This window comes from Schistocerca nitens, chromosome 7, assembly GCF_023898315.1.
Source record: "Schistocerca nitens isolate TAMUIC-IGC-003100 chromosome 7, iqSchNite1.1, whole genome shotgun sequence".
Lineage (NCBI taxonomy): Eukaryota > Metazoa > Arthropoda > Insecta > Orthoptera > Acrididae > Schistocerca > Schistocerca nitens.
In genome coordinates, this window is record NC_064620.1 from 17,230,276 (window position 1) to 17,242,951 (window position 12,676).

Here is a 12,676-nt window from a genome sequence, read left to right on the forward strand (position 1 = left end):
AATTATCAAGCTCGCCTTTTAGGTAGCCTTCGCAGTTTTCTATCGGTTTTATAAATTTACACACTATTTCCCATTTTATAACCATTTTTGCCGTGCACTCTCAAAGAATACCATTGTAACGACCGGGAGAGCGGTGTGCTGACCACACGCCCCTCCTATCTGCATCCTTAGCTGAGGATGGCACGGCGGTCGGATGATCCCGATGGGCCACTTGTGGTCTGAAGAAGGAGTGCTTTTACCGTGCGCTGCATGCATCACTACTATTTATCTGTTATCCAAATTCCCCTCGTAGAGGACGGGCTGGTAGCGGCCAGATTTGCACTCTTCAGCCTTACCAAAAAACATCAGTGTAAAACGTGATCTTAATCACATCTCGACGGTGATGCAAATTTTTTTGCTCTGTGAAGATGATAGCGGTAATGGCTTCTGGTAACAGTGAGTAAGATACTTGGATGTGGAGGATTTTGGAGAGAATGTAATATGAAAAACGATGTATCACGTACATTGGGCCAGGAGCTGGTAGTCGGGATGAAGAAACTAGAGGATAGGAGGGAATTCAATTAGACGAGAGGAGATTGGGTTGGAGCGTTCATCTGGGATGCGACAGGTGGGACACATGGTGCCATAGAGACAGGTACTTACAATTGCTCTGGAAACTGAGGTACAGAATTTGGAGATGAAAGGAAGGTGGAATAACTTAAGAAACTAAAAACCCGCCTCGACTGCGAAAAAAGCACCTAGTGTTAACCTAGGTTTCGGCGTGGATAACTACACCTTCTTCAGAACAACAATAAAATCCACAAGTGCCTAAGAAGACCTTTGTCAATGATTAAAAGAACACCATAGCTATACATTTACAAACGAGAAAAAAAGGGGAACACAAACAATACATATGTACAAAGTCAAAACCACTACTTAACTTGATGGTGTTCTTTTAATCATTGGCAAAGGTCTTCTTAGGCACTTGTGGATTTTATTGTTGTTCTGAAGAAGGTGTAGTTATCTACGGCGAAACCTAGGTTAACACTAGGTGCTTTTTTTCGCAATCGAGGCGGGTTTTTAGTTTTTTAAGATATTAACCAGCGATTGCTGACGCGCTGCGATGTCGAAGGTTCTTAAAAGGTGGAATAAGCTAGCAGAAAGGAGGCAGCGAGCCAGGGTTTTCGAGGTCGGGGGATGCACCAGGATGAGGTTCACGTGCAATGCAGGCCTAGATTACAGAAAAGTGTTGTACGTGTTTGAGAGAAGATGGGAACTTTATGAGCTGCAACAGGCAACATATGAGACAAAAGCAGAAACGAGGCGGAGTTCGACGATTTGAAAGGAGTGCGAAAACATGGAAAGACAGTTACAAAGGTGATGATAGAGCAGATGAGAATCGCTCGACTTGGTCACCATCTTTAGCCAACTGTCATGGTGGCCTTTCTTTTGGACAGGTGGGAATTGCAAGCTAGTTTTTGACCAAGTGTATTTTGTGTTTCAGTTAAGTGGATTGCACCGTGAGTAATGTTGTAGAGAGTATAATAATGAAGGGTTAGTTTTCTCTGTAATTGCTCCTCGCGAGTTTCAGTGTTGATTGAGAGGTCACAACAGAAAGTGAGATTATTTACGTGGAGTTTGAAGTATCAGTGAAGTGTACGATGGATGTGTGTGTGTGTATGAAATCTTATGGGACTTAACTGCTAAGGTCATCAGTCCGTAAGCTTACACACTGATTAACCTCAATTATCCTAAGGACAAACACACACACCCATGCCCGATGGAGGACTCGAACGTCCGCCGATGGGTGGTAAGGCTTCAGCCTGCAGGACGGGTACTAGCAGACGGGAGAGGGGCTCACCTCCAGCCGGTACTCGGCCTGTGCCTCGCGGTCGAGCTGGCGGGCGACTATGAGCGCGCCGGTGGCGCGGTCCATGTCGAAGCAGCCGCCCTCGCCGGGCGCGCCGGCCGGGCCCTGGCTCAGCGTGTACGTCACGTGGGGGCCCGCAGGCTGCCCGTCCGCCGCCGCCACCGTGCCCACCACGTGGCCCACCGGCACGTCCTCCCGCACCTGCAACACACCAAACACGTTCACAAGTTCCACACTGCTGAGGTCACCGGTCCCAGACTTACTCACTACTTAAACCACCTTATGCTACCAACAACACACACACACACCAATGCCCGAGGGAGGACTCGAACCTCCGGCGGGGGGGCCGACAACAGCTCACACGGTTTCACCCTGAAATTTGTCGGGCTAATTAAAAGGCACGCACGGAATATCAGACCAGCTGTGTGGCTGAAGACTTTTTAGCAAACAGAACACAGCATGTTGTTATCAATGGAGAGACGTCTACAGACGTTAAAGTAACCTCTGGCGTGCCACAGGGGAGTGTTATGGGACCATTGCTTTTCACAATATATATAAATGACCTAGTAGATAGTGTCGGAAGTTCCATACGGCTTTTCGCGGATGATGTTGCAGTATACAGAGAAGTTGCAGCGTTATAAAATTGTAGCCAAATGCAGGAAGATCTGCAGCGGATAGGCACTTGGTGCAGGGAGTGGCAACTGACCCTTAACATAGACAAATGTAATGTATTGCGAATACATAGAAAGAAGGATCCATTATTGTATGATTATATGATAGCGGAACAAACACTAGTAGCAGTTACTTCTGTAAAATATCTGGGAGTATGCGTGCGGAACGATTTGAAGTGGAATGATCATATAAAATTAATTGTTGGTAAGGCGGGTACCAGGTTGAGATTCATTGGGAGAGTCCTTACAAAATGTAGTGCATCAACAAAGGAGGTGGCTTACAAAACACTCTTTCGACCTACACTTGAGCATTGCTCATCAGTGTGGGATCCGTACCAGATCGGGTTGACGGAGGAGATAGAGAAGATCCGAAGAAGAGCGGCGCGTTTCGTCACAGTGTTATTTGGTAACCGTGATAGCGTTACGGAGATGTTTAGCAAACTCGAGTGGCAGACTCTGAAAGAGAGGCGCTCTGCATCGCGCTCTAGCTTGCTCGCCAGCTTTCGAGAGGGTGCATTTCTGGATGAGGTATCGAATATATTGCTTCCCCCTACTTATACCTCCCGAGCAGATCACGAATGTAAAATTAGAGAGATTCGAGCGCGCACGGAGGCTTTCAGACAGTCGTTCTTCCCGCGAACCATACGCGACTGGAACAGAAAAGGGAGGGCACTTTACGTACCACTGTCATAGTGGCACGTAAAGTGCCCTCCGCCACACACCGTTGGGTGGCTTGCGGAGTATAAATGTAGATGTAGATGTAGACACCTGAAGGCAATACCGCATCAAAACCCTAGTTTCAGAACATCTGCTATATCAGAAAATCATCTACAGCTTAAAAAAGGATCAAGCTGAAAAGCAGGAATTTTTCAAGTCACCTGTATGGCATTGGACTTCGTGAGACATACTACTGTGAGTGTGGAACTGAAACACTTACAGATGTCCAGGCTGTTAGGAACCCAGCAAGAAGAGGTTCTGAACAATCGAGTTAAGAAAAAAATACACCTCGTATAGTCTGTCAGTAAACTGAAGAGCGAGCGAGCGAGTCCCCACTCTACCATCCCAGTTACGTCACAAGGCGCTTCTACAGGCTGTTTCACAACGTAGTACCGGCTCTGCTGCGGCGCGCGCTTTAAATCTGTGGCGACGCAGTGTACAGATACGTCTCGGCTGCGTTTATTTTTAGACAAATGCATTAAGAGCGTAAGGAATACAAAAAAAAGGTACTTTCTTCCGAAACACAACATTATACAGTAAATAATATTAACATAAGAACGGAAGTCAAGACTCGACTACAAACATACAACCAAATGCCTGTTCATGTGAATGTATGCTCCTGTATTGCTATTCGTAAAACGAAAGCCATATAATGCAATCAGTCTGTAGAATTTAAGGCTTGTTCTTATTTTGTGTTTCTACTAAAAGGCAGAAGTTTTCTTTGAACGACTGCACTGAAACTTAACAATTCTTGCAACACGAAGAGTGTTTAAAAAGTAAGCAGAAATTTATAATTTTGTTTCTTGTATTAGTCCGATTTGCCCTACTTTTTTGCCACAGTCTTCATAAACATGCCTCAAAAGTATGTCTTCAATGTTATGCATATTGGGTATTTACCCTGTTGTCAGCTGTCAGAAAGGTTAGATGCGTTTTGGTAGCATCAACGACTATTTGTTTTGTATAAAAAGAAATTAGAGAATCTGTATTAAACTCGGTTATGAGAATGGAATAATGTGTATGAAATTTTTAGAAATGGTAAATATTGCTTTTGGTGAGCCTGTTTTGAGTAAACCAAGGGCAGACAAGTGGTATAAACATTTCAAAGCAGGCCTTAAAGGACAGCGGTTTTACAAGCATGGATGAGATTAAAAATGCACAGTTAAGAGACCTATAAACTGTCCCGAAGAAACAGCTCCTAAAGTGTTTCGGGAATTGGAAAAAGCACTGGTAAGTATGTACTGGGGAATATTTTGAAGAGGATAACATTGCTGTAGATTAACAAATAAAGTTCTTACCAAAAAATAAAAATGAATATTTGAACGCACCTCGAATGTCAAGCTTTTTGCTTAGAAGTCCAGAATCGGTGTACATGTTTCGAAGGAAATTTCAGCAGTGTTTAGAATAGCTATTGCGCACGTGTTTTAAGCAATATGTCTTAGAGTCAGGTGAATAGTGACCGAGATACAGATTTAGTGTTCCATAAGCATCAAAGGTTTTACGTGATTTTGAAACTGTCTATGACGATGGGTTTCCTCCCGAAATTACATTTTCTTGCAATGCTAGACGATTATCCACCACTTCCGGACATCGAAGTGTATCAGTGAGTATCCAAAGTTAACTCACCGACACTGGCAGCTAAGATCCCACGAACAGAAACGACTTATATCACTGCACGCCGATTTACACCGCTAGACAGGTAACCGGCAACAGATTTTTGGTGCCCTTGTAGGCCGGTGGCAGGGTTCTTCCGGGAAAGGCCACTTCCCTTACCAAAAGCGCTGCTCGCTCTTGAGTTTACAGACAGACTACAGTTTCCACCAGTACGCTACTGCAATCATAAACAGCTTCCACCTATGCTCTAGTCATAAAAGAACTCATAAAACTAATTGTAGTGCATGTTCACATACAAAATTTGCAAGTACGCTTAGGAAATAACGAAAAAATAAATATACTGGAATACTTTCTGAAAACTTCGGTTGTGATGATCACGATATGATATCCTACCACAGCTATAACTATTCTGTTATCATCGCAAAACTTCAATTAAATTACTAATTGCTATTGCATGACATACTCCCCGAACTTAATTAAACTTGTTATTGTCGTTGTGTGTTTTACGTAAAAATGTTTCTTTGGGGCCCTTTATTGCTTCGTTTCTCTCTTAAGTGCACTGCCGTTTTAGAGACTGTTACACAAGACGCACTTCGCTATTAATTCTCCCTTCTGCACATTTTGAAGCAAAAACAGGTTTTTCCCTCGTTGCTCGAAGACGCTGCAGGCGAGAAAACGTACTTCCATCTTCGCCATCCGGGTTCTTTTCTTGCTGCTTCACAGCGATAGCGAAATCTGCGTGAAAGCAGCGTGTTGCTAAGTTGTACAAAAGCAAAATGCTTTGTTCATATTTGGCATTACATTGCTTGAGAGAACCAGTCAGCACACTATTTTTCATTATAAAGTGTGTTCCCGTCAATACTCACATATATTGTTTATTGGCCATACTAGTTTCCATAGACGTAACTATTATCAAAAAGCCATATAAATGGTATTTCAAAGTGTTTCCATTAAAAGTCTAGGAGTGAGAGATCACGCCATGGGAAAAAAATTTTTTACAGAGAAAATATTCGCTGCCGCTCTCCAGCAACACTAGGCATTGTTTTGTATTTCGTATGCTTCTGAAAAGAGGTGCGTGACCTGTGTGTTGCCTGCAGTTCAGTCACGTGCTCCGTATGAAAAGGGATAGGCACAGGCAAATAAAAGTTCCTCATTCCCTCCCTAAAAATATCTCTCTCCGCTTTTTTATTCAAAACCACTATCAGTTTATTGGTTATTACTTCCTGCTAGTTTGGTGAAATCTGGTTTGTCCCCCTCAGGTCCGGCGAATACTGAAGGACGCCTAGCGTCGCCGAGAGGTGTCCTACGGCTGCTAAGCGTTTGATGCAAAGACTTTGCAACGGCCTACATATTTCTTGGCCGATGGTTGCGCCAAAACAGCATGGGACTCAAAGTCTCATTGAGGCTGCTACTCCGATTTCGTTGTTAGACGATCAGCGTGTTGCAGAAGTTAGAAACTGCTGTTGGCTTTTCTTTCGTATTTGTTATTTCCTTATCCCCATATTTGAGAACTGTGTTTCGTTACAACTGATGTTTATAAACTTCTCATTCTAGCATAATTTTATTTAATTAGTGGACGAGTATGAGAGCTTGTCCAAACCAATATCGATAGTAGAATCTGTCAAGTGGTTTCATGAAATCTGTATGCACCAAATGGTACGTACAATCAGCCTTCTCCAACGCTAGACAAATGCCGCGTCTTCCCCGTCGGAGGGCAGGCAGGCAAGAGGTGGAGGTGCGGATACGTGTAATGTCGTAACAAACACAAGTACCGCCCCGACAGTACGAGGTTTTTGTCTTCCTGCCACAGCAGCTGCATGCAAACAGCTGGCAGTAAAAACCATATTAGAATTGTATAGAAGCGGACCGACAATGGCGCTGAGAGCTCCATCCCGTGATAGGCGGCAAACGGCCGGTGCGTGCACGCTACACTACACGTGGGCAGGCAGAGCCATTGTCGCCGGCAGGCCGCGGTGCTCACTGTGAAATATCCCGGAAAGGGCGTCCTCACCAAACGGCAGCACACGGTCAGGCGCAGAGGGAGAGGGGGAGGAGGCGCTGAGCGCGACCGAGCGCTGCTCTCCCACCAGTCGACTAGGAGAGCGATACCTCGGGACGCCGAGACACGACTGTCTGCTTTAAAGATACACGTGCGTAAACGCTTCAGAGAGCTAAAGGCAAGGAGGACTCAGTAAAGAAGTTCTGTACTTAGAAAAGAAAACGGTTGCTACAGCTTCATAACAATCATAAATATCTTTTATAAGTAGATGAGAGACTGGTATGCTATATCTCACTGTTTTGGTGTCACGCTGTAACACACCACTTCCAGCCATGGCGGCTGTTAGGGACTTCCAGAGGTGGTTTCCAGCATTCTGCGAATTTTGGCTTTGTCCAGCCTGGAGTTACTTGCTTTGTCTTTCCTTGATCCTCCTAAAGTGCATGTCTGAAAGAACAGACACAGTTGTACGAAATACTTCCAAATTAATTCGCTTCCTCTAAATTCCCTGACATCAGCTGTATTAGGTACAGATCTGCAACCCAAATCTTTGCCACACGGGGGCTCGATCCACGATTTCCACCTTATCGGGAGCGGTTGCCAGAGCCACTTCTGCTAAAGTAGTCCACTTGATTTACGCTAACCCGCATCTCGTGGTCGTGCGGTAGCGTTCTCGCTTCCCACGCCCGGGTTCCCGGGTTCGATTCCCGGCGGGGTCAGAGATTTTCTCTGCCTCGTGATGGCTGGGTGTTGTGTGCTGTCCTTAGGTTAGTTAGGTTTAAGTAGTTCTAAGTTCTAGGGGACTGATGACCATAGACGTTAAGTCCCATAGTGCTCAGAGCCATTTGAACCATTTGATTTACGCTATACGGACGTAGACAGTGTCATGTAGAAGTTTCGGTCGGACTGGGGAACGTGCACGGATAGCCGAAGTGGTTAAGGCGATCCTTGGAGATAAACGGGAAATCTAGGTTCAAGCCCCGGCGCGGCACAAATTTTCAAACGTCAGTATTCGATAGGAGATCTATACCTAATACAGCTGATACCAAGAAATTCGCAGGCAGCGAATTAATGCCGACGTAGCTCTTAAAGTGGGATGTGGCCAGAGGTTACGAGACCGGCTCAGCCCCTGGTGACTTGCCCATGACGGGAAGCGTTTTAAAGTACCTGCTGAAAATAAAAGTCCTCGCAGAAAGCGGCACTTTCCAGAGGAGGGTTATATGCGGGAGACCGAAATGACGAACAAGAATGCTTCCAATCTGCTTCTGAGGTTAAACGGCTGAAAGGCCTGATTGTCGAAACACTTGTCGGGAACTGTTCCGAGCTAGCGAAATCGAAGAGACGATGCAAGTTTGGTGTTTACGGTTCTGTTGAAGCATTGGGTACGGAACGCTACTTATCGCCGACCAGGATAAATAAGGAAATGTACCACAGTCTTTTTGGCGGTATTGTCTCGGCATTCACCAGAACTAATTTAGGATACAGCGCACACCCTTATTTACAATGGAGGGAGGGAGGGAGAGAGAGAGGGGGAGAGAGGGAGAGAGAGAGAGAGAGAGAGAGAGACAGAGAGACAGAAGATTAAACGTTATTTTTCACTTCGTCTCACCCGTGAGATTCTGTAGTAAGGGTGTTTATGCAACTGCATGACTTTTGCAGAGGGTACTGCTTCGTGCAAAACGCAGATATCGTTGCGAGTGTGGGCTCCCGCGTTTGCGTCCCGCAAGGTGTGAGTGAGTGCAGCAGTTTGAGCGTCAGCGCCGCAGATGATTGTAAATATCTCTGACGCAAGGCGGTGCCACTCTCAATTAGCGGCGGATTCCGATAGTTGTGGCGGCAGCGCGTGGCGTGTCGCTTCGGCAGCTGTCTTTGTTCTCGCTCCTCTCGGAACTGTGCACGGCGCAAGACCGCTCGGCGAGCTGTCTCCGACCTAAACTCGCGCCCTTTTCCCGCCTCCTGTTCTTGTTACCTTCTTCCCCCCCCCCCCCCCCTGGCCCGCCGTGCGTGTATATATCTCTGTCGCGTTGTCGCTACGACAGTTATGGCCTGTGGAATTTGCGAAGCATCCGCCGTTCAGCGCCCTTAATTTTTGTTTTTACGCTCCTTCCACTCGGTTTCTACGCAGACAATGCGTTGCGCGATCCATTGTACTGTTCTTAATTGCGTAAAAAGTTGTGCTTGGAGTATTATAACTAACGGCGAAACATGCCGATATTTTGGTGAAGAGATGTGAATCTTCTCACTTCTTTGTTCTCTGATTGCTTAATCCAAGGGTAATTTTGAGTGTGGAGACGCCGCAGGATAGCGCATCTCTGACTACGTTATCATCCGAGAGAGGACGCACTTTATGGTTTTCCGACAGTTTGTTTCTTTACCCAGTTCCTTTTACCATAGGCTAGGCTTGAAAGCGTTTGTGAAAAACAGTTGTACGTACAATACTGAACATGCACCAGCTATTACGATACTTATATTATCAGAACCTCAGCAACGTGTATACGTCACTTGTCTGAGGTATTTCTGCGTTCTTGGCTTTATGACAAGTTACTAGACTGTACTTTCTGCACTGCAAACAAAAGTAGTTGACGTATTACCTTATATTAAAGCGGATAATTACTTCCAATACCCTGTCAGAGGACACGTAGCAGACATAAGTTTCACGTTTTCCTGCTGATCAGACAAGATGAGTGCCGATACATTCCCCTAGTCATATTCAGTATTCCCAAATGCCATTTCTGGGTGTATCGTTTTGATGTAACTTGGTCTGAGCTTGAAGAACTAGTTCACAATTTTTTTCTGGTGTCCTAGTACAGCTCAGGTCTCCTCCATGTTTTCATTGCGCGTGTTCTTTAACCCGGCGTGTGTTTTTCTTCTTCTCCTTCGAAACAATGTCGATTGTTTTATCACAGGCCTCAAACGTACATAGTGTAGTGTAGTAGTGTAGAGGTCTGTTTTGTGTTCAGGCAACTAAATAACAAGACAGTAAGACTCACAGTCTGCTACCGCATGAAACTCGTTTATGCGAAAGGCAACTTACGAATTGTATTACTACAATTATTTGATGTTGTCGAACGTCCTATGGCAGAATAGATGGCTTATAGTTGATAAACTGGGGCAAAAGTCGACTTTAGCAAACAGGGTCTCCAGCTAACGAAATATTGTAAAGAATGCTATGTAGTCGTGCTTTTTGCACTATATCTAATTGGCGTACTATAAAGAGATGTTAATAAAATAGAGCAAATTTCTCAAGATTAGAACATCACCAGATTGAAATAATATATGGCACCATGGGTATGGCTCTATTCTATCTGCTTCATGTAACTGCAACTATACTAACCCCATATAAACCATATACACAAGGGCGTCAGTATCAACAACACATCGAAAATAACATGACCAATAAAATACAACAAACTTAGGTCCACTCCATCTGGAAACAACGCAGAGGTACCCCACGCAGTCCTTAATCCCTCCAGAATCCGATCTTTAGTCTTTTCTGATGGCGCCTTCACTTCCACCGTCCCTTGGTGCAACGTTGTTCGAAGCGTACTTACATGTCTGTTCTGCAGTATACGTCGAAAAAGACCAACCCACAGTGAAAGCTGTGCGTGCCTCACTCTTGCAGCTCACCAGCACTCTCAGGAGCTCATTAATCCTTCGCCTAAAACGAAACACTGTGAACTAGAAACTGTAAACGCGCACCTTCCCTTGAATGTTTCTCGTTTAGTGTTTGTTTCTGCCGAGATCTTTACTGATTGGAAGATTTGTCAGTTTCAAGAACTGTTGTCGCCCAAGCGTTTTGTACGTGATGTCCTCAATAGATCTGCTACACTTCCCCATAGGTTTCTCAATAAACTGTCTGCCATTCGCCTCCGCTACTACCGACATGATCGCTCCATTTGATAGTGTTTCCCAATGTTACATGTAGATTCATCTTAGTTTCTGAGTTAAGATGCATACCGTTTGTAATGTTTTTGGCTAACTGAGCCTATACTCAGATCCGTCAATGTCAAACATGAGTTTGCGTTATTGGGACACAGTTATTCCAGGCAAACAATGCAGTGTGTGGAAGCTGTAATGTTATGCAACATGGGATGAACTCAACTTGGCGACACGTATTGTGTAGCGATTACTAGAGGGGTAAGTGCTCCATCACGTGGAACGACTGAGAAAGACGTTTTATCGTCTGCCATTGGCTGTCTAGCGCATGCCCTTATAAGGAACCGTTGCGTTTTCTGTCCTCTGATTGCCTGTTTTGAGAAGAGAGACTCCAGAAGGTCACGACGCGAAGGGATGGCGTCAGTCTGAGGGTGAATGTTTGTGTAGAAAGGTGTGGGAGGGTGTATTTTATTATATTTCATTTGTGTACCATAATTTTAAAATGCTTGTGATAATATCTCACGAGGATAGCTGTGATAAATAAAAAGTATTATAGCGTCCACAAAAAAATTCAATGCACATTACCAGTAGCTAAGTAGCCTAAATGTAGCGATCCTCATTATAGTCACGACCTTGCCACATCTTTTGCGTAAGGGACAAAACTGCAGAAAGATGGAAAGAAAATTCTCGAAATGTGACTGAAGTGTATATACGCAACACACGTGTGAAATGTCTGCTTGTTACGACCACACCACGTCACTATGTTTTCAGACAGACTGGTGGACCACCAGTAATGGTGGGTGAAGCTTTAACAATGCCAGCTACTGGTGCTAGTCATGGACTGTGCGTCTGGTCCCGGCGGACGTTCGAGTCCTCCCTCAGGCATGGGTGTGTGTGTTTGTCCTTAGGATAATTTAGGTTACGTTGTGTGTAAGCTTAGGGACTGATGACCTTAGCAGTTAAGTCCAATAAGATGTCACACACATTTTTTACTCCTGCTGGCGAAATGTCAGAAAAATAACGAAACAAACTTCGGCCGAAGGATACGAGACAGAAGTCAACAGGCAATTTGTCAATAAGTGGCAACAAAAGCCTTAACAGTTTTGACACTCGGATCTGTTTTTGTCCTGATAATCGCGGACAACGTGTTTGGAATGGCTCCGACGCTGCCCCACATGTGCAAACAAAGTCGTGTGGGCAGATATTCTGGGGCGTCATTTCATGGGCCACCGTGTACCTGTCGAGCGTCTCGCAGAAATCACACTACTCTATGGTGCGGGGACGAGATTCTGGAACCAACAGTGGGACTGTGTTGCCAACACTTTGGTGGCAATTTCATCTTGATGGATGACAACTCGCGTGATCACCGTGCTGTTTTCCTGAACACGTTCGTTCGTCACGCCAGGATCACGAGGATGGGCTGTTGTGCCTATTCCCTGGACGTTAACCCAACCGAACACGAATGAGGTCGATTTTAGCGAGGTGTGTTTGGATGTCGACAGTGAGCACGTACTTTGTGCGAATTGCGAAGACTCGCTACTGAAGAGTGGGAGAGTTTCGTCCAGGACTGGCTTGATGATGTCTTTGCACTATTCAAAACTGCATCCGAACAAGAGGATGTCCCACCACGTACTGAATTGCAAATGCATATACAGGGTGGACCAACTAAAAGTTTCAGCCCAAATATCCCTGGAACAACAACAGATATTGAAAAACGACTTTTGCGGGTATGAATGTAGGGCAGAGACGCTATGAAACACTGTAAAACGCAAGCAAATATTATTTTCAACGCACACTTACTTTTTTATGAGGGCATGCCACATTATTTCTTACGCAATCAGTAATATGAGAAATTACAAAAATAATGGCGTTGGTTGCATTGCAATACGTCAATTACATGCTGAGAAACTGCAAAGCGAATTTGACGCTTGAAATAAACGAAACGTGCCGCTATTG

At 44.9% G+C, this 12,676-nt stretch overlaps 1 protein-coding gene across 1 annotated transcript in view; it reads right to left on the reverse strand.

The window, feature by feature from the left end:
* Nucleotides 1–12,676, reverse strand: part of LOC126195212 (protein dachsous) — a 317,104-nt gene that overhangs the window by 138,370 nt on the left and 166,058 nt on the right. The window contains exon 11 of the mRNA XM_049933731.1: nucleotides 1,841–2,050. Coding sequence (XP_049789688.1) covers nucleotides 1,841–2,050 — 210 coding nt within the window. The remainder of the gene's footprint in view (nucleotides 1–1,840; nucleotides 2,051–12,676) is intronic.